The sequence below is a fragment of the Phocoena sinus genome, chromosome 1 (genome assembly GCF_008692025.1).
Source record: "Phocoena sinus isolate mPhoSin1 chromosome 1, mPhoSin1.pri, whole genome shotgun sequence".
Lineage (NCBI taxonomy): Eukaryota > Metazoa > Chordata > Mammalia > Artiodactyla > Phocoenidae > Phocoena > Phocoena sinus.
The window spans coordinates 136,336,588-136,357,710 of NC_045763.1; the positions used below are offsets into that span (position 1 = coordinate 136,336,588).

Genomic DNA, 21,123 nt, shown 5'->3' on the forward strand with positions numbered 1-21,123 from the left:
GGAAGGTGACTGGGAAGCTTCTGGGGACAGAAGGGAAGGCTGCGTGACTGAAGTAACTGGAGAGAGGAGGGGGCCTTCCCTGTGGCCCTGTACCTCATGAAGGAGGGGAGCTCTTGGAATTCCTGCACTCCCCTATTGCAGGCTCCTGTCTGACTCCCCACTGCCCACAGCTGGGACCTTCAGAAGGCTCAGCTAGGGTCTGGGAAGGCCGCCCTTTGATGGAAGTAATGCCAGCCCCTTTTCATAAGGCACCTGCTCAGATCTTGGAGACCTGATGGTTGAAGAAGAGTCAACCACACTACTTTACAGTGGCTGACAGTAACAACTGTAGCCATGGAGAGCCACATGGCTTAAGGCGTCAAGACGTCAGTCATGTTTTTATGCCTGTGGAAGCCAGTTGAAGTCTATTCTTTCTGTACAAGGGCACCATCACTGTGAACAACTGCAGCTGTAAAGGTCATCCTCTGGGTTATTATCTGTGAGCAAACCAAACCCCAAATAGGCGTGTCTTTTATTTTGTTCCTGAGAAACAGTGTCAGCCCATAAATGCCTTAACATGCTTTATCTACTTGATTTCATGTCACAGTCCTAGAAAACTCTGCTCGTTTTTACAAGCATAAGGATAGCATATACTTTTATTCATTCAAAATGTATTCAGTGACTGCGAAGAACACTATTATGAATATATGTGGCATGTGTCAGTGGCTGGTTTTCACCCAGAATAAAAGTTTATATTAATGCTCCAAGTAGAGAGAGAATAAAACAGGGTCCAGGTGAGGTCAGCAGTAGCGGGAGAAGGTTGCAGGTGGGGAGAGATGGGCAGCTCCTCTGCATCTTTGTTGTTCATGTGGATGAGGGGGGCAGGTGGCCTCCAGATTTCAGTTTTCTGCCTACAAATGGCTAGAACCGACAAATCTAGCCGATCAGCGTTTCCTAGTGTTTCAAAGGAACAAGGGAAGGGGCTGATGGCGATATAACAGTGATAATGTTAACATTTATTGATTTCTTACTGTGTGCACCAGGTACAGTACTAAGCACTTTGGATGTATTGTCATTGAATCCTCGCAGCAATTCTCCAAGGTAGATGGTGTCGTCCTCATCTTAAAGATGAGAAGGTTCAGAGAGATTAATAGAGTGCCCAAGGTCACACAGCAAGAGCATAGCAGAGCCAGGCCTTGAACCCAGGTCCGGTAGACCTGAGGGCCTGCATTCAGCCACCAGCTTGTGATAAGGCCGAGGAGCCGTGCTACTCGGCAGAGGCCCAAGGTGGCTACAAGTAGCCCCGAGGTTAGGGACCTCAAGAGGAGGCCTCTTCCCAGACTGCAGGCTCTCCCCCAGGCAGTTAAGTGGCCATCTGTCAGGACAACTGAACTCTGTTACCTCCTGAGCCCAGGAGAGCACAAGCCAGAGTTCTGGCAGCTCTCCCACCGCTTAGACAGGAGCTCAAATTCTAAGGAGTTGTCCTCTGTTCTCTCTGTCCTCTCTCCCAAGGAGGCAACAGACTGGGCCTGGGTGTCATGTACATGGGGAGAGAGTTAAACTGGCCCATCTGTAATAAGGCTTGTTTCTTCAGGGGCTCAAGCCCACCCCTCAGTAGAACCAAACTGGACACCCCTCCCTTCTGGAGTGTCTGCTGAGCCAGGCTGGGAGTCCTCAGTGGCCAGAGACATGAGCCTCGCTGCCCCTTTTCCAAGATAAGGAACCAGGACAGATCTCCTCAGAGAGCAGCTAACGTTGTCCAGGGTGTGCGCGGGGGGTATGACGTGACTTCACTTTATTTTTTCAGATGGGTCTGCGTCACTTATTTATAGAGCAACTATTTTCTAGTCCCTATGTGCCGGGTCCTGGCACTTCGTAGAAACAGACCCCCCTCAGCCAAGTGTCTGAGCCGCAGCTTCCCGGGGTGCTCTAGAGCTGTGAGGGTGGGGATCAGATGCAGGATGCCAGGGAGAGGAACCAGGGTCCCGCTCCAAGAGCAGAGACCTCCTGCTCTCATTTTACAGATAAAGAAACTGAGGCTCACAAAAGTTAAGTCATTTCCCCAAAGTCACCCTGTTTAGTAAGCAGCTGGGTCTCAAACACAGAGCGCTCAACTGGCGCGGGTGTTGTGCTCTTAGCTCCACTGACTCTTTTCTGTGTGTTTGCTTCCAGTTCTTTAAGGCCTCTTCCAAGACCGGCTCAGGAGCTACACTGTCAGGTGGGTGTCCCAGCTCGCGGGGTCTCATTGGCGCCGTTAGCATCTTTCTCCCCCTCCTTTGCCTGGGCTTCTCCTGGGGTGAAGAGAACCCACCTAGGTCTGCAGGGTGAGGAGGTCCCCAGTGAAAGCCAAATTTGTGTTTCCCTGGAAATGTCGTTCCCAGCCAGCCTGGAAGATGCCTTTGGGAAAACAAGGCTGAAGAAGCCCTTCCATTTGGGCCTATCCGGGAAGCAGGGAGGGTCACATGTTCCCAGAATAGCCCTTCTTGTCAAAGTGGGGTTGACACGCAGAGGGGCAGCCAGATAGCGTGGGGAGGGCCCTCAGGGCCCAGGTCTGAGGGACTCTCGCCTGCCCTGAGGGATGGGTCCCCCTGCCATGCTTAGGACCACAGGGGTGGGATGCCCCCGCCCCTCGTACAGAGGAGGACTGAGATGTGCTCTGTTTTGCTCAGCTCATGCCCTGGGCCCTTTGCTTCCATGAGGCAAGCTGACAAGGGCACTGGGATTCATTCTCCTCTCTTCACGCCCCTGCCTGTGTCCATCTTCATTTACAGTGGCTGGTGCTGACGTGCAGATGCTGCGGGAGAGGCTCATTGACGCCCTGGAGTCCCATAGTGACACGTGGCCCTCCGCCTGTCCCCCACTGAAGCCTGCCAGGTATTTGGGGCTGGGGCAGGCCCAGGGCAGTGTGGCAGGATGGCAGGCCTGGCAGTGAGAGGACAGTGGGGGCAGCAGGGCTGGGGACCGGGCTGGTTCTTCCTGTTGCCTGAGTGGTGGACACTCCAGTGGACTGGAGCCCAGAGCTGCCTGGAGCAGCTGGTGGAGGGCTTCCCATTGCTGGAGGTCCTACCCGAGGAGCCCTGACTTCCTGGGGCTGACAGGGATGCAAGGGCCCAAGCCACCCAGTGGGAAGGAAAAGACGGGAGGGGTTCTCTGGGTCATACCTGCTGCTGCTTCTCAGAACCTGGAATATCGGAGGGATGCAGCTGGATTTCACATGATCTAACCCAGGGAGGGTCCCTGAGAGGGTGGGCGTGGGGAGGAAAAAGGGAGACCAGATGCCGTTTAGAGGAAAGGGGATGGGGGACTGAGAAGCACAAAGCCCTGTAAAATGAAGGTGCTCATTTCCTGAGCCATAGCAGTGACCGGGGGATGGGGAGGTGACTCTCCTCCCTGGGCTGCAGAGCATCAGGTGGCTGGTGCCCTATATCTACCTGCCCGGCAGCCTTCCAAGATCGCCTCCATTCTAGGAAAACAGGATAATGAGGTGCACGGTGTCTCACTCTAACTCTCCCACAGAGGGAGACAGGTAGATTGAAAACACGAGGTCCTGCCCTTCTGGACGAGAACTCCGGATAGGAGAAAGCCCACCTTAAGGGGCCAAGAAGGAGCAAATCCAAGTACCAGCTGGGGCTGCTAGAGGGAGCCCAGCCACAGAACACAGTCAAGGTTCCGGATGCTGAGAAGGCCTCAGGAGGCAAACACTGGGGCTTCAGCGCCCACACTAAGTCTGCTGGTGTCTGGAAAGCTGAGGCCCTGCTGAGGGACTGTGTTTCCAAGTGTCAGTTGGTGTTGAATCCAACTCACAATGATTCTTTTATCATCTTTCCCAATTCTCCATCCTCCCAGAGGGCCTCATGGAGCCCCTGGACTGAGTATATGGTCTTGGTTTGGGGTTCCACAGCCAGACCCCATCTCTCCAGGAAACACCTCGCTCCTTCTTCCATTTCTCAATGATCGTGTCTCTACGTCTCTCTTTCTTACACCCACCCTCCCTCATGGTGCCTTTTCAGCCCAGAAGATCTCAAAAGCAACCAGCCAGGTAAACCTGCCAGCCTCTCTCAAAGTGATCCTTCTAGAGAGCTTTAGGGAGGAGGCGGGGACCTGTGGTGGAAGGTGGGCTGCCTCTTCCAGAAGTGTGAGTGGGAATGGACAGGATGGGGGCGAGTTACATGGTCAGCCGTCTGTGGGCTCGCTCTTCTGCCAGCCTTGGGGAGGTCTGGGGAAGTTGCCTGAGAGGCCACCTGCTACCACCCCAGGGGCTGTCAGTGACCATCCACCCAGTGGGGTACACTCTGGCCCCCACCTCTCTGGCATGGCGTTTGTACTGTTGCTGGGCTGGGCTGGGCTCCACTGGCCCCATGTTGCGCCTTCTGTTTGGAGGTAACCACTGCCACATCATTGGATCCAGAGGAGGGAAATAGGTCATCAGGTTGGGGACAAAAGTAGATGCTGTTGTCTCCTGTTACATGTCTGATGATGTTCTGCTTTTACTTGAAATAAGGGAACAAATCATTTTTGTATCATGCAGTTGTTTTCTATTGAAACTCTGCGTTTTTAAAACAGCTTGTATCTTAATTCTTTGATTTGGGGGGAATAATATTTGCCTTCTTATTAATTTCCACCTTCATCCTGGGGCCCTAGTTTCCTCGTATTAAAATAAGGAGGTTAAAATCTTAAAATAAGATTAGATAGATTCTAAGATCTCCTGTACCCAGGACTTTCTGATTCTTTAGTTCCTTTCGTATGCCTGCTCCAGGAGTGGAAAAAGCACATCTCCCAGTTGGTAGTGACTTAGCACAGATCAAGGCTTGTGTCCGATGGGTAATAAACACCAGCTTCTTAGGCGACCAATAAAAACTGCCCTCTAAGCCTGGGCCTTACCCAGAGCATAGAAACACCTGGTCTCAAAGCGTGCCTCCCCCGGTCTCCTCCTTAGACTGCCCGTACGCACTCCTGACTCTGAAAAAACAACCCAAATAGGTGTGTGAAGTGAAGAACCAGGTTTCGGTAATACGCAGAGAGCGTCTTTTGAGACTCAGGGTTTGGTTTACTCCCACTGGAGGGCTGGCATGGAGAGACTTCCTCGAAGTCTTGTGTGCAAACAGAGGAGGAGGTGTGTGTGGCCGCATTCATGGTACTGGGTCAGCCACGTCTGCTGTCGCCAGCAGTTTTGCTTTCTTCCCACCACAGAGAGAGTGACTGCCAGCATTGTCTCTTGCAGGCTGGAGGAGATTACTGGATTCTTTGCAAGAAATGATGAAGATTACCTGGCCCTGATCTTTGAAAGGGAAGGTTCCTACCTGGGTAGAGAGGTGAGCTGCCTGCAGGGTCCCACAGCTCCTTCATAGCCGCTGGGAGAGAGCCAAGAGCAGGGCTGTTCCTGTGCGCTTCTTAGCCCAGCACTGGCCTGACCCCTGCTGGGGGAAACGGGAAGTGTAGGAGCTGGACCTTTCTGTTTAAAGCCTTTATGTCTGCTTGGATCTTCCTCGTGGAAACTGAGAATGATAACACCTGCTGTTTATTGAGCATTGCACGAGATTGCTGACACACGTAGTTGCTGATCTTTCTAATTAACGAAGATGGTCAAATAACAGGTCGAAGATCACACAGCCAGTGAATTGGTAGAGCAGGACTTCAAACCAGGTCTGTCTGCCTCCAAAGCTTGTGTTATTTCCACACTACCTCGCCCGCAAAGAATTGGAGTAAAAAATCTGGGGGGGAGGGAACATCAAGGAGCCTCTAGTCCGTCTTGAGGAAACGGTGTCCCTTCCCAGGTGAAGCAGATAACAGAATCAGGCGGGTTGGAATCTCCACTTCATCACTTATGTGCTGTGTCTCTGATCACATTACTCAACTTTCTTGAGCTTCGTTTCCCTACCTTTGAAGTGGCGACAGTTACCTTTTTTCAGAGTATGTTTGGGAACATCAAGTGAGGCGGTTTAGAGGAAGAGCCTGGATGAGTAACTGGCACAGAGTACGTGCTTTATAAAGATCCATCCCCGGCCTGATGCAGAGAGTCTGCCATTCCACCGCTGCCTCATGGACTTCGCTGGCCACTGGGCTTTTCCCAGATGCAGAGGTGGGACAGGGTCGGTGCTTGGGAGAAGTTCCAAGGCAGTGCAAGGAGGTAGAGAGAGAGGGAATGAAATTAAACACCACTGTTGACTCCGAATGGTTTTCCTCCTGAAACTCCCCAAGCACAGTTGAACGCTCTGAGCTGTCTCCAGACCTCTCAGCCCCGAGAGGGGAAGCATGGAGGTGGGATGGGCAGGGAGCTTTGCTGAAGGAGTCCCATTCCAGGCCTGGGGTCATGCCTGTACAGGTGATTGATAAATGTTCATTGGAATCAGCTCTTCCTCCTACCCTCCCCCATTCCCCTAGTAACCAAGGGCACTGGTCCCGTGTCCATGCAGAGGTGCCCAGGGGTGGTTAGTTTGAGAGTCAGGAGGGCACGATGGCCAAGAGCCCCAGCTCTGGAGGCAGATCGATCTGGGATTTACAGCCCAGCTCAGGCGTTTGCTACATGTGTGACCTGATCACGTGATTTCACTGCTGAGCTTCGGTTTTGCGTCCTATACCATAGGAGTTTTATTTTTTAAAGAAATACGTACATAACTATTTGCTAGTCATTGTTAGAAGCACTTTTATAAAATTAGCCCATTCAGTCTTCTTAACAGCCCTTGGAGGTGGGTATTGTTATTACAATTTTGCAAGTAAGGAAGTTGAGTCTGGGAGAGGTTTAGTCTGGGGGGGGCAGGATTTAAACCCAAGCAGCCATGGTATACTGCACCACCTGGCTTGGTCTCCTAGTAATTGTTCCTATTTCATAGTAAGTATTATTTTGAAGATTAAATGAAACAGTCTATATACAGAACATAATACCTATTTAATAAATATTACCTAACAGTATATTTCTCCTTCTTAATCCTTTCTAAAAATAAAATCGTCACGTCTAAGTATGTTTTTCCGATTTGGAATGTAGACAAAGTCTTACAAATATCAGAACAAAACTGAAATCACTTTTCTTCCAAATATCAGATACATACACTTTTTTAATTTACTTTTTTTTATTGGAGTATAGTTGCTTTACAATGCTGTGTTAGTTTCTGCTGTACAGCGAAGTGAATCAGCTATATGTATACATGTATCCCCTCGTTTTTGGATTTCCTTCCCATTTAGGTCACCACAGGGCATTGAGTAGAGTTCCCTGTGCTATACAGCAGGTTCTCATTAGTTATGTGTTATACATATTAGTGTATATATGTCAATCCCAATCTCCCAGTTCAGCCCACCCTCTGCTTTCCTGCCTTGGTGTCCATATGTTTATGCTCTACATCTGTGTCTCTGTTTCTGCCTTGCAAACAGGTTCATCTGCATCATTTTTCTAGCTTCCACATATATGCGTTAGCATATGATATTTGTTTTTCTCTTTCTGACTTACTTCACTCTGTACGACAGTCTCTAGGTCCATCCACGTCTCTACAAATAACCCAATTTCGTTCCTTTTTATGGCTGAGTAATATTCCATTGTGTATATGTACCACCTCTTCTTTATCCATTCGTCTGTTGATGGGCATTTAGGTTGCTTCCATGACCTGGCTATTGTAAATAGTGCTGCAGTGAACATTGGGGTGCCTGTGTGTTTTTGAAAACCACATCTTTTTATGCTTTTACAAATTGTTCTCATTGGAAAGAAAATTACACCAAATTGGGACTGTCCTCAAGGATTCAAGATGTGTGGTCCACACCGTTCCGAGCAGGTAGCATTTGCACTCCTTACAGCGGGGCAGATGTAGTTGGCGGCAGGAGACTCTCACTCATCACGATAGTCTACTCTTGGAAAGGTTTCGAGCCTGGCTAGAGCACAGCTGCCACCCAGGTGCCTGCTCAGGCCTTCCCTCTGTCCAGTGGCTTGGCCTACCCACCACCAAGTGTCCCACTGTCTCTGCAGGTGACTCTGGACCTGTCTCAGCGCCGGGGCATAGTGGTGCGCAGGGTCCTCAACACACAGCATGACGTGGTGAACGAGTTTGGTGTCACGAACTTCCCATCTTGCTACCTGCTGTTTCGGAATGGCTCTTCCTTCCGGGTCCCCGTGTGAGTGTCTCTCTGCCCCCTCTCTCCCCTCTCCCCACGCTCCTCCTTTCTTCCTGCCTCAAGAGGCTGCCAGCCTTTCACAGGGGCTGACGGGTTCTTTCTCCTGTGAGTCTTCCGAGGAGTCATGGGCACCCTCTGCAGGAGAAGCAGATATCTGCCTACGGTGGGTGGGGTGGTGGGCATGCTACAGCCAGGAGTCCGGGCCCAGAACGCTGCCCCCAGCTCAGCAGTTCAGCCTCAGGTCCCCGGCGTGCTCAACACCCAGCGTTGGTGCTTCTGCCCCATCCCCACCGCGGCCCTGGCCCTATTCCCCATCCTCCTCTCTCCACAGACAGACTCATTGGCAGTCTGCAAGTGCCTGGCAAGCACTCAGCTACGCCTGACCCTCCCTCCCTTTGGTTTTCTAATTGCAGAAAAGTTCATTAGGAGCCAGACAATAGCCAGTTCCGAAATGCCAAGAGAGAACAATCAGGCCAGCCGTAGCCCCTCTGTCAGGCTACCGCTGCTGAATGGCGCCAGATGGTGCCTCAGTGCCCTCCCTGGGCAGATGATTGATGTCCACCCGGCCCTGCAGGCAGGAGTGCGAGGACCAGGGAGACCAAGGCTGTCCTGAGATGTCCAGTGGGCCACTCCTCAGAGTCATTAGTGCCCTCCTGCACCAGGGCTGGGCAGCGCGGCCACTCGCCCTCACCCGGCCCCAGTCACCTGGCAGCACTGGGCCAGACCTCGTCAGAGAGCGCTGGCGGGGGGGGGGGGGGGCGGGGGGTGGGGGTGGGCAGGACGACGGCCGCGGGGACAGGGAGGGGCAGGAAGTGCCGGTCCTGGTGGGGAGCGGAGGCATTGTTTCCTCTCTTGGAGCTGGCGGAGGGGAAAATGGTTTGTGACGACGCTTGCTTCTGAGCTACCTGCTCGGCTGTAAACACTGGGCCGGGGCAGTGGAGTGGAAAACAGTGCTTCCCTGTGCCAGGTCCCCTGGGGTGTCCCGTCACGCTGCTAGTCGTCACATCGCTCCCCACAGGGCCCTTGACCAGGAGGCGCCGCCTGCCGAGAGAGAGAGACAGAGACAGAGAGAGAGAGAGAAAGAAATCAAAAGGATCATCAGAAATTTCATGGTTTGGGGTCATTGCTGCTACTTTTTAAAAATCGTGTATCAAACTCCCTTGACCTCCCTGGGGAGTAATGTCACCTCGGGTACCTTGGAGCAAGCTTGTGAGCTTCCTTGAGGCCATGTGCCACTTTGTAGCTTTGGTCTCTGGGGAGGGTCGTCAAACCCACCGTCCGGTCCATGGCCAGAAGGAGCGCTGTCCCCAGAGGGCCCTCCTGCTCCCGAAGGTGCCCTGTCTCCCCACCTCTCCGAGGCGGGTTGAGGAATTCACGGGCCCAGCCGCTTTTCCAGGTGGGGTTTTGACTTCAGACTGGTGTCAGAGAGGCTTTCCGCAGCATGAGCAGTGAATAGAAAGGTTAACGTGAGGCAGGGCTGCCCCAATTTTTACCTCACTGAGGATAAGACCGAACCAGGTTCAAATATTTCTGAATAAACATTCCTGTCCGGTGAGCCACCCGCCTCCGCTCCTGCCGCGAGTTAGCTCTGGGGTTTTGTTCCTCCGTGCTCACTGCCTCTCCCCCATGGTTCCCTTCCCTCACAGGCTTATGGAATCCAGGTTCTTCTACACCATGTACCTGAAGAGGTTCTCCAGGGACACCAGCGAGAGTGTCCCCACCATGGCTGCGCCGAACACCTCTAGAACAATAGCCCCTACCGTGTGGAAAGTTGCAGATCCGTAAGGCCACGCCTGGGCCTCCTCTTCCCTTCCCTTCCCCACCCTCTCTTCTAATCACAGACACACACACCCCCCCCCCGCCCCCGTCCTTCCACACTCTGTTCCTTGTCACAAGCTTGGCACGTGTCATACTGAGCCCAGACCCACCGAGGGCTGGCCTTGGCCTATGGGGGCCCCCGGCCGCTGGCCACGCACAAGAGAGTCTTAAATGTGCGGAGGTGGCAGCGTCTGCTGACTGTATTCTTCATGATGGAACGCATACTTTCCGATGCGCACGTTCCTTAAGCTTAACTCTATTCGAGACCAAGTAGAATCAGCTTGAAAGGATAATGTGCAGCCTCCAAAGCAACTTCCCACCCAAGCAGTTATTTCTTCAGCACAGATTTTTGAGTACCTGCTATGTGCTAGGCACCATAAATACCGATTGTGCAGGGCAGATGCAAGCCCTGCCCAGAGTTTACAGTCCCTTAGCAGCATCCCTTCTAGGAAGGCACCCGACCTCACTTGAATGCCTCTGGTGTCAGGAAGCTCACTACTTTTCAAGATAGCCAGTGTCATCATGCACAGTTGTAAGCACGAGGTAACTTCTCTCTGAGGCTCCTTGGCTGTGCCCTGGTGGTAGAATTTCTGCTTGTTGGGCAGGGAGATGGGGCTGTAGACCTCTTGCTCTGGCCCCCAGCATGGTACCACGTGGAAATGGCTGACCAGGCAGCTCAGAGCTGAGTCCAGAGAGCGGCTTCCACAAGGGGGCTGCACCAGAGAACTGGGGGCAGGGTCACTGGATTTCGGGAAGGATTTTGCATCCCAACACGAGAGACTCTAAGGGTGGAAAGTGCCAGTGGAGAGGTTTGTAGTAAATCAGGTGGGAAGGAAAGAGAAGCCAAGAGGTGGGTACGCTCGTCATAATCATTCAAACCATGATTATTCAGATCAGTCCAATTGCTCTTATGGCTGACACTTCTAGTCTTATGTGCCAGGCTCTGCTGGGCGCTTCCGTCCATTATCTCCTCTAGCCAGGGGGCCACTCCTCAAGGCATAACACAGGAACGGAGAGGTAAACTGAGGCCCCAGGACATGGAAGTGGAGCAGAGGGAGGGGACTTTGGCACCAGGGTAAAGCGCAGGTGGCCACAGTGCCCACCCCGTCAGCTGACCTTGTTGGCGTCCCACCACCTCAGGAGGCAGGTGGGGCAGGAGTCCATTTTACAGGTGAGATCACTGAGGCTGGAGAGGCGGGTTGAGATGCCCAAGCTCCCAGAGCTAGGCCACCATAGAAGGAGGCAAGAATCTAGGGGTCAGGAGGCAGGGGTAGAGAAGCAGCCCTTCCCTCAGGACCCTGAGCCCAGATCTCAGAAGAGCGTGATGGGCACGGGGTGGAGCAGCCAGCTTGGATCCTGCAGCCCTTCCCCCAGGGCTGGGGTCAGCCCGAGAGGTGCAAGATGGAGCCCTGATGCCCAGGGTCTGGCAGCTGTAAGGACGTCAGCCAAAAAATGTAAACCCCGCTTCCCCTTCTCCCCAACCCCATTCTCAGCCTTGGCGGGCAGCAAACCCTTGGTCTTTCGAAGAGCACCCAGCTTCTCGAGCCATGTTGTGTGGGTGCGCCCCTGTTGGTCTACTTGTCTGTCCCTAGGGATCTTTGTTCAGAACAGAGAATGAAGCTCAACCTTCTACTAGTGGCCTGATAAAAACACCTTTAGTGAGTGATGGGAGAGGCTGGCCCTGGACCTGCAGAGGGGGAACCCTACTCTGTGCCAGGAGCTGCTGAGAGTTTTACATTTGTGCTTTTGTTTAATCCTCTCAGCAACCTACCTGTGAGCAAGTTATTACTATCCCCATCTTACAGATAAGGAATTGAGGCTCAGAGAAGTTAAGTAATTTGCCCAAGATAACACAGGTAGTTACTGGCAGAGCCAAGTGCTAACTTATTTATTTTATTTTATTTTATTTTTTTACTGAAGTGTAGTTGATTTACAATGCTGTGCCGATCTCTGCTGTACAGCAGAGTGACTCAGTTATACACAGACAGACATTCTTTTGCATTATGGTCTATCACAGGATATTGAATATAGCTCCCTCTGCTATGCAGTAGGACCTTGTTGTTTATCCATCCTATGTGTAATAGTTTGCATCTTTTAACCCCAAACTCCCAATCCTTCCCTCCCCAACCCCAAGTGCTAACTCACAGGACTCAGTGACCATCAGTAGTGCCTCCTCTTCTCTCCCTTTGGCCCTGGGTGCTTCTCCCCAGCCCCTGCCCCATGGTTAATACCCTTTTCTCTGTCTGGCTCCTTCTGGGTCCTTAGCTCCAAGATCTACATGGCTGACCTGGAATCTGCATTGTACTACATCCTTCAGGTAGAAGTGTCCAAGTTCTCTGTTCTGGAGGGGCAGCGCCTGGCGGCCCTGAAAAAGTTCATGGCGGTGCTGGCCCAGGTGAGCAGGACCCTGCCCTCCCTTGTCCGGCAGCCCCACACCACACGGGATCAGTGCGCATCCCTGAAGCAGGCGCCGGGCCAGCCCCTCCCTCAGGAGCTCGCGGTCGGGCTGGACACCTGGACCCGCGGCTGTCCCAGTCTACTGTGGGCTACTACCCTGTGGTCTGCGCCCTCCTCCCGTCAGCCCCGTACCACCAGGGACAACCCCCTTCCCCCACCCCGCCCTGTGCAGGGGGGTGGGTGGGACCCAGGGCCTGATGCCCTGGGGATATTCCCAGCTGGCTCTGCCTGCCTGAGTCCTCTACCTCAGGCCGAGCCTGGAGTGCAGCCTCTCACTCCCTGCTGAGGTCACTGGGAAAGCAGGACCCGTGGACCCCAGTGAAGGAAAGAAGGCTTTTCTGAATCTCCTCTTTTCCCTCCCAGACCCTGGCCAAAGTCTGACGCAGCTCCCTGGCCTTAGCCGTGCCTTCCTTATTCCTTTGTAGTTTCCTGCCAGCATGGCTACTTCTCCAAGTGTAGCTCCTCCTTACTGAGGACCTGATGTGTGTCAGGCATTTAAACCTCTTAATCTCGCCGCAGGGTGGCAGGTGCCACCCCCATTTAAGAAGTACAGGTTGCTCAAGTGATGTGCCTTAGGCCTCCTGTTTGGTGGTGACGTGGCCAGGATTTGAACTGGGGTCCCAGCTTTAGAGCCTGTACCCCTTCTCTGCCACACTCCTTGCTCGTCTCTCAAGATGAGATGTGGGCTGCCTCTTCCCTCTGCACCTGCCGCCTCCTCCCTCCCGGCATCCTTCTCTGCGGCTGCAGGTCCACTGCCAGTGCTGCCCTACTTAAATCCCGATGCTCTGGCTGCCGAGGACTTGCTGAGTCAGGTGCGGGCTCTGGTCCCCCTCAGAGGCTGACTGCTGACTCAGCCACCCTCGGCCCCCGGGAGCCAGGTCTGAGCCCCTTCTTTCTGGCGCAGGTCTGCGGGCAGCTGGGACTACCTCTGGGGGTGGCCTGCGCCTCTCCCTCGGGAACTGCCGCCAGCCTGGTCCCTCTTCCCTCCTCACCAGTCCTGGCCCTCTGGTCCACTTGGCTTAGTGACGGGCATCTGTGGTTGCACCGAGGACCCTGTGAGGTGGCAAGTGCTTGTCACGGTGCTGTTCCAGTCTAAGGCAAGACAGCTTGCAGCCCCTCTCAGATGTTCCACGCAGACTGGGCCCCTGTTCTTCAGCCCAGTCTGATAATAGAGCCTTTCCTCAGAGGCCTTGTGAGCCGCTTGGTCCTCAAGTTGCCGAGGCCCAGGGTGGCTGACCCAGAGGATCAGAGGGGAAAAGTCCTCGAGTAGTTCTGTGTGCTGTCTTCCTGCCTGACACATGAGGCAGGGCCCCAGGAAGCAGAGAGGGGTCCCCTTACCCCCCCCCCAGTCCAATCCACTCTGAAGAACTCATCCCAGGGGAATTATTGTGCACTGCTTGCATCTCTCAGCTGGACTCAAAGCTCGTTTGGGTTTGGCTCCCAGTGGGACTGTTGCAGCCACTGTGAGGGAAAAGAATGAGACCCAGGAAATGCCCGAGTGGGGCAGAGGCTTAAGCAGCACCCTCTCAGTGGTGCCCGCCGAGCTTCTGCCCTCAGCAATGCTGGAACTGAGTTTGGGGTGAAGGAGTCCTTCCTGCCAGAAGCCAGGGCCCTCAGAGAGGAAAGTGGAGGGCTGGGGGGCACGGGCTCAGGGGTATCTGCTGAGCAGCCCAGCCCCTGGAGACTGTGGAGTATTCTGGCCCTACCCTTGCCTGGGTAGCTTTATCCTGAGTAGCAATAATAGTAGCAGCTACCGTTTCCTGAGCTCTGACAAGGTGTCAGACTCTGCAAGGTACTGCTTTGTGTTTTAGCTTATCTGCATTTCTCAGAACAGACTCCACGGGGTGGGTGCTAGCATTATCCCATCACAGAGAAGGGAATGGAGGCCCAGAGGGGTAAAGCACCTTGTCCGAGGTCCTCCAGCCGGTGAGTGGCTGAGCTGAGATTTGCGCCTACATCTCATCTAACCCACACCCTTATGCACTACGTGTGTGGAGCACTGAAAGGCTGAGTGAGTAGAGCTCACTCTGCCTGCTCAGCCTTAGAGACCTGTCAACTGTGAGTATGGCCGGTTGGGAGGCACTGCCCTGCGGCCCAGCCCGGGATCTCCCTGCTCCCTCACGGAAGCGGCTGGCAGGACTGGCCACTGGGTGGCGTGTGGTCACCAGGGTTTCCCTGCTCCCATCGCAGGGTGACTCCCTGTAGTCCAGAGCCCCTTAATTCATCCTTCCTCCTGACACCGTGGCCTTAGAGGGCGTCATCCTTCCAAATCAGGACGATGGGTGAAGGTCAGTGAGAAACGCTGACTTGAAGCTGTAAATTTGTGTTGAGAGCCTAGAGGCCCGTGTGAGCTGACCAAGAGGGAGCGTGTCAAAGCACAGGATTCTTTCCGGCCACTTCTCCTGCTGGGGGACAGTGTCCAGCCTGGAGATAAGAATACGCCATGACTTTCTCAGAGGACTGGGTGCCTTGGCAGGTTTTTCTGTTTAGGGATCATTCCTGTCTCCAGCACCCTTCTTCTCACAAATGCTTTTCTTTGCTGTTTTTCCTCCCGTGTTGCCCTCTCGACCTGCCTCTTCGTGGTTTATCTGACCTGCTCTGCTACTGCAGCCCTCTCTCTCCCTCCTCCCCCCACCCTGGGTGTGTTTGTGCGTGCGGTGTGCGCACACAGGCATCCATCCTCGTCCCTGGAGTCCTTGTGGTTTTAAAGTGCTGATACTAATCTGATTTGAGTTGACTTATTGTCAGAGTGGCTTTTCATGCTCCTCAGAGACTGTTGGGAGTTCCCATCAAGATTTGGATCTCGGCTCAAGCCCCTGCACTGCCTTGTCCCCATTGGCAGCCCGTGGAATACAAATGAAAGGCCATTTGCCAGCCTCGCCCAGCTGGTCAGTTAGCGAGTCAGCTGCTCTGTCAGAAGATGGGCTGAACAGAGGCCCGTGTGGCCCAGGGGTCCCAGCAGCCCTGGGCAGCGACACAGGAAGGTGCTCAGCCTTCCTCCCAGTGAGCGTGTGGTCGGGTCAGAACTGGAGCCTGCAGCCTGGAGAGGGGGCGGCCTTGAGGGCCTGGTCCCACTGAGCGCCTCTGCCCACTCCTCCCCCTCGCCTTCGCAGGTGCCCCAGAGCAAAGGTAGTGAGGAACCCACATGTGGGTGTTAGGCAGGATGTTTTCCCGGTGGTCTTGGAACATTCTAAAAAACTGCCTCGGCCCACTTCAGCCTGGCCCCGGCCTTCCCCAGGACTGCGGAACTCCGGGGGAATTATTTCTCACTCTCCCCTTATCGCTCCCATAGTACTTCCCTGGCCAGCCCTCGGTCCAGAAATTCCTGCATTCCATGAATGACTGGCTCAAGAAGGTGCAGAGAAAGAAAATTCCCTACGGTTTCTTTAAAACTGCCCTGGACAGCAGGAAGGAGGTGAGTGTGGGAGGGCTAAGGAGGATCTCCACCTCATGCTTGATATCTATGGGAGTGGAAGGGCTTCACCCTGTCACCTCTGACCTCTGTCACCGACCTGCACTCAGGGAGGAGGCAGTGATCGTGGTCGGGTCCTCCCATTAGGAGCGAGTAAACTGCTGTTTATTGAGCCCTCTCTGTACAGACCTCATTTAATCCTCGCAGCACGAGTGGAAGGCAGATATTATCCCCATTTAGCAGATGAAGAAACAGAGGTCAAATAAGTTGTCTAAGATCATACAACCCGTAAGTGGTTGGGCTGAGATTTAGAACCAGTTGTGAGACCCCGGTGGTGAGAGAGCTTTTTTTTTTTTCCTGCGATACGCGGGCCTCTCACTGTTGCGGCCTCTCCCGTTGCGGAGCACAGGCTCCGGACATGCAGGCCCAGCGGCCATGGCTCACGGGCCCAGCCGCTCCGCGGCATGTGGGATCCTCCCGGACCAGGGCACGATCCCGCGTCCCCTGCATTGGCAGGTGGACTCTCAACCACTGTGCCACCAGGGAAGCCCGGTGAGAGAGCTTTTAATTCCAGCCCTCTGTTGCTCCCTGGCATGCTGTGCTCCTCAGCAACGCTTCTGTCCAGGGGCAGCTTTCTGGGCTCCTGCTCTCACAAAGGTGGGCACGTCAACCAGGAGAGGTGCAGAACCTCACAGACGTGTGGGGTGTCAAAGTTTGACGGGACCTTAGAGATGACCCCCCTCGTTCTACAGAGGGGAGGCTAAGGCTAGAGTAACGATGTGACCCGGTCTGTGTCACGGGTTCTCAGACCTACTGCTCCTTGGACGGGTGTCGCCAGTGGAAGGGAAATGCCACCTTCAAGGTGATAAACTGAGAAAGGGACCATTTGTTCTGGGGCTCTGTGCTGACCTGGAGTCTTCTGCAAGTTGCCCTCCCCACTTCCCACGCCAGCTCCTTTTTCTTCTCCACATATGCATTCATGCTTGTATGTGTCCCTTAGGGTGCTCTGATTGCCGACAAGGTGAACTGGGTAGGCTGCCAAGGGAGTCAGCCGCATTTCCGCGGCTTTCCCTGCTCCCTGTGGGTCGTCTTCCATTTCCTGACCACGGAGGCAGCTCGGCAAAATGTAGACCACTCACGAGAAACAGGTGAGTCTGGGCCTGTGCACCCCTTGTGCCTCAGCCGGCCCTGTCCTGCCCTCCGCTGGATCCCTGCTGCAGGCCTGAATTTAGGGGAGTCCTCCTCTGCAGCTGGCCACACACAAGCAGCGGGCCTGGAGTAGCCACTCAGTCCTACCTGCTGCCCCCAAGGTGGTGCCCCACCAACGGGCGTGAGGCTGCTCCCTGGCTTTCTTGTAGCCATAAGCCTGATTTATTTTTAGTCTTCCCGAGAGAGTTCTGGTTCTATTTTTTATACTCGCATAAAGAAAAGAACTATGTCTATTTCACAGTTTATGCAGCTGATACCGTAGACTCTGAACAATTTTACTGCACTTCCCACTGAAAAATCATTTTCTAGGGGAACCTGGGGAAGTACTTTTCCCCCTTTGCCCTGTTTCATCCCCAAACCATGCAGCTGCTCTCCACGACCCACCCTGCCCCACAGCCGCACACAGCGACTGAACGGGTGGGTGGGCATCTAGCTCACGGAGGGACCAGGCTGACGCCAGGCCCTGGCCCAGCCTGGAGGATACAAAGGAGGAAGAGGCAGTCCCTGCTCCCAGTGGGCTGTGAGACAGGTGGGCACAGGGCTGCCATGCAGCCTGCCAGGGCCCAGGGGGAGAGCAGGATGTGCGGGTGGAAGAGAGGGAACGCTCTACGCTGTCGGGAAGGGTGGGAGGAGGTAAGTGAGGGGGAATGATGGACAAGAGTCCCCGACAGAGGAGACGGCCTGTGCAGGGACAGAGGGAACAGGGGGAGCTGCCGGGTGTGCTGACAGCCAGCCAGTCTGTCCGCCCGGATTTACGGAGTGTCTCCAAAGAGCCGGGCCCTGCTCTAGGGGTGGGGTACAGCAGTGCATACAGGGAGACGTCCCTGCCTCAAGGGGACAATAGTCCAGTGGCAGGAGACAGACAGTAAACACACAGATCATTTCAGGTGTGATGGTGAGTCGGTGAAGAAGACAGAGCCAAGCGGTGGGGGAGGGGATGCTGTGTTTAGACAGGGTTTCTGACTGGGGGAGGCTTCTCGGAGGAGGGGCCCCTGTGCTGAGACCTGATTGGTGAGAGGGAAGCAGCGGTGGGACATCTGGGATGAGAGCCTCCCGGGCTGTCTGCTCAGGCTGCCATATCAAGGTGCTACACACCGGGTGGCTTAAACAACGGAAACGTGTCTTACAGTTCTGGAGGCTGGAAGTCCATGATGAAGACGTTGGCAGGGTTGGTTCTGTTGAGGCCTCTCCTTGGTTTTGTAGATGGCCATATTCTCCCTGGGTCTTCCCACGGTCCTCAGTGGGGGTGTTCTTGGCTACGTCCAATTTCCTCATCTTACAAGGACACCAGTCATATTGGATTAGGATGTACCCCAGTGACATCATTCTCACTTAATCACCTCTTTAAAGACGCTGTGTCCAACCAAATACAGTCACATTCTGAAGGACTCAGGGCTAGGACTTCAACATAAGAATTTTAGAGGGCACAGTTCAGCCCCCAACACAGGTCAAGGACTAGTAAGTGCAGGGAACAAGTCTGGTGTGTGTGTAGCACCAAAAGGCGGCCAGTGTGGCAGAGCCTGGGAGTGGGGGAAGCAGGAGAGGAGGTGGGCTTGGAGGTCCTGGTGTGGGAGGGAGGGAGATTTCAGTCTCTGCGTTATGAGAATCTACTAGGGACCTTAAGCAGGGGAGTGCTGCACACGATCGGTGCTTTAGAGCGATTACTGGGTGGAGGGTGGGCTACAGCAGGGCAAGGGGGAGGCAGAGCAGCCAATTAGGAAGTTGTGGAACTTGTCCAGGAGAGGTGGTGGTGGCCTAGACTAGAGTTGTAGGTGTGCACATGGAAGAAGAAGTGGGCAGGTTTGGGAATAGTTTAAAGGTAGAGCTGATAGGACTCAGTGACGGATTGGATGAAGACTGTGCAGGATCAAGGACTTTGGTCGGACCTTGGCCTTGCTGGGCCTGAACGTCAGTAGTTGATGGTCCTATGAGCCGAGAAATGGGAAGGCTCAGGGCGGGGAGGGAGTAGATGGGGGAGGGTACATTTAGTGGTCTGTGCCTATTGGATCTCTGAATGGAGATGTAGACAGTTGAGTCTGCAGTTCTCGGGGGAGGTCCAGGATAGAGATACAAATCTTGTGGTCATTAGCACATAGATGGTAGTTCAGGCCTCGGGACTGGAGGATCCCATTAGTGGGTGGGCAGAGAAGAGGGCTGAGGCCTGAGCTCTGGGGCATTCAGCATCCAGACCTCTGCTGGGGGAGCAGGGGCCAACAAAGGAGACTAAGAAGGAGTGGCCATTGCAATTTCAAGAGGTCCCCCAACATAAAGAGTTTCAAGAGCGAGGACACAGTCAGCCGAGTGGGGAGGTGGTGTGAGGCGAGGACCTCCCTGGCGAGAGCTGTGTCAGTGGATTAGTGGAGAGAGAGGCCTGGTTGGGTTGGGCTGAAGAGAGAGGAGCCGGGAAGAAATTGGAGGTAATGGGGGAGTGATTGGGGTGTGACTGGGGTCAGAGAAGGGGTTTCTTCGTTGTAGTTCTTTTTTCTTGTCGGAAGGAGCCCATACAAGGGAGAAATTGATGATGCCATAACACAAGAAAATATTCGCAGGAGTGAAATCCTGGAAGAGGCGAGAGAGGTGAGGTCCAGAGCATGAGCCAGGCGAAGGAGGCGAGGATAGCTGCAGGGCAGGTGGTGAGTGGGTGACGGGGGTGGAAGCAGGAGCTGACGGGGCTGAGGAGGTGAGAGGCAAGGCACAGCTTGGCGTGGGCACTGACGTCGCCAGAACCGAGGGCACGGGCAAGGGTGGTGAGTGGGACAGAGAGCTGCGTGCTGAAGTCCCAGTGGATGGAGGGGTCAGACTCGGAGATGGAGCTTTTAAAGGGCTGGGGGGATCGCAGCAGGAAGGAGAGAGAGTTTGGAAGCAACCAACAGCAGGGAGGGTACTTCCACCACCTCCAGCCCTGAGTGTGGAATACAGAGGGGTTTAAGGGGGGCGGGTTTGGGGGAGCAGTGGTATCTTCAGGGAGGAGCCTGTGTCAGAGCAAGAAGAGGGCGGGTATTCAGAGCCTGTGCTGTTGCCAGGCCAGAGAGCCCAGTGGGAGGAAGTGAGGGGGCCGGGGAGAAATGGAGACAAATTAGGGAGCGTTCGGGGCCAGATCGGGATGGGCTGTGGATGCAGCATGGCACGATGGGGAGCGAGTTGGAACAGGAAGCCTAAAGCAGGAGGGGCAGAATAGGGGCCCACGGGATGGGGGATGGGCACTGTGGCCCCTGCCTTCCTCTCCAGCCACGTCTCTAAGAGCCTGAGTGTCCTGACAATGCGTTTGGACTTCATCCTGAGTGTCCGTAAGTGATGAGGGCCTGGATAAGAGGCAGACGAGGGAGACTGAGGTTTACGAGTTTGGAAGGAGATGGGGTCAACTCGAACATGACCCCTGGGAGGTGAAGTAGACAGGGAGACCTGAGCCCCTCACCAGGTGGGCTGGGGTGTGTGTTCCCCGTGCAGAGGCGACCACGGTGAGCCTGTGATGGGAACAGTGGTGGAGCCAGCAGGGACAGGCAGCCGGAAGGGCCCCTGTGACTGGAGTCTCCTCTCCCCTGTAGTCAAGGCCCAGGAGATCCTCCAGGCCATCCGGGGCTACGTTCGCTTCTTCTTTGGCTGCCGAGCCTGCGCTGGCCACTTTGAGCAGATGGCCACTGACTCCGTGCACCAGGTGGGGAATCTGAGCAGCTCCATCCTCTGGTTCTGGTCTAGCCACAACAAGGTCAACGCTCGCCTCGCAGGTAAGGAAGGGCCTGCCTCCAAGGCTGGAGTCACCTGCAGAGGGAGGATGAGGCGGGGGAGCTTTGGAGTCTGGGACCAGAGGCAGGAGTCGGGACCTCCTTTGTCCTCTAGGTTACACCCCGTGTTTCATGGTGCTTCTCAGCACCCAGAGCCCTTTCACGTGCTCTGCCAGCCCTGCTGATGTACGTCAGTATCATTAGACCTATTTTCTAGATGAGGAAACTCAGGCTTTGGCACCGTGAGACCCTGGTCTTCCGATGCCATTGCTCACTCTCTCGCCCACACCAGGGCCCCTCCCTCTGGCCTGTTGGGGTCCCTTTCCTGCCTCGCATGTCCTGCTTTCTGGCTTATGGCCCCTTACTCAAACCAACAGAGAGGAGAGAGCTGGGCCTCTCCCCGCCCTGGGAGGAGTATAACGATAACAT

At 54.6% G+C, this 21,123-nt stretch overlaps 1 protein-coding gene across 2 annotated transcripts in view; it reads left to right on the top strand.

Moving 5' to 3' along the window:
* The window catches only part of QSOX1 (quiescin sulfhydryl oxidase 1), a 41,517-nt gene that overhangs the window by 16,954 nt on the left and 3,440 nt on the right, over nucleotides 1–21,123 (top strand). For both annotated transcript variants that reach the window (XM_032638848.1, XM_032638839.1), the window contains exons 3-11: nucleotides 2,152–2,197; nucleotides 2,751–2,853; nucleotides 5,201–5,291; nucleotides 7,931–8,076; nucleotides 9,723–9,857; nucleotides 12,160–12,289; nucleotides 15,644–15,766; nucleotides 16,764–16,911; nucleotides 20,518–20,697. In XM_032638848.1, the coding sequence (XP_032494739.1) occupies nucleotides 2,152–2,197; nucleotides 2,751–2,853; nucleotides 5,201–5,291; nucleotides 7,931–8,076; nucleotides 9,723–9,857; nucleotides 12,160–12,289; nucleotides 15,644–15,766; nucleotides 16,764–16,911; nucleotides 20,518–20,697 (1,102 nt within the window). The remainder of the gene's footprint in view (nucleotides 1–2,151; nucleotides 2,198–2,750; nucleotides 2,854–5,200; nucleotides 5,292–7,930; nucleotides 8,077–9,722; nucleotides 9,858–12,159; nucleotides 12,290–15,643; nucleotides 15,767–16,763; nucleotides 16,912–20,517; nucleotides 20,698–21,123) is intronic.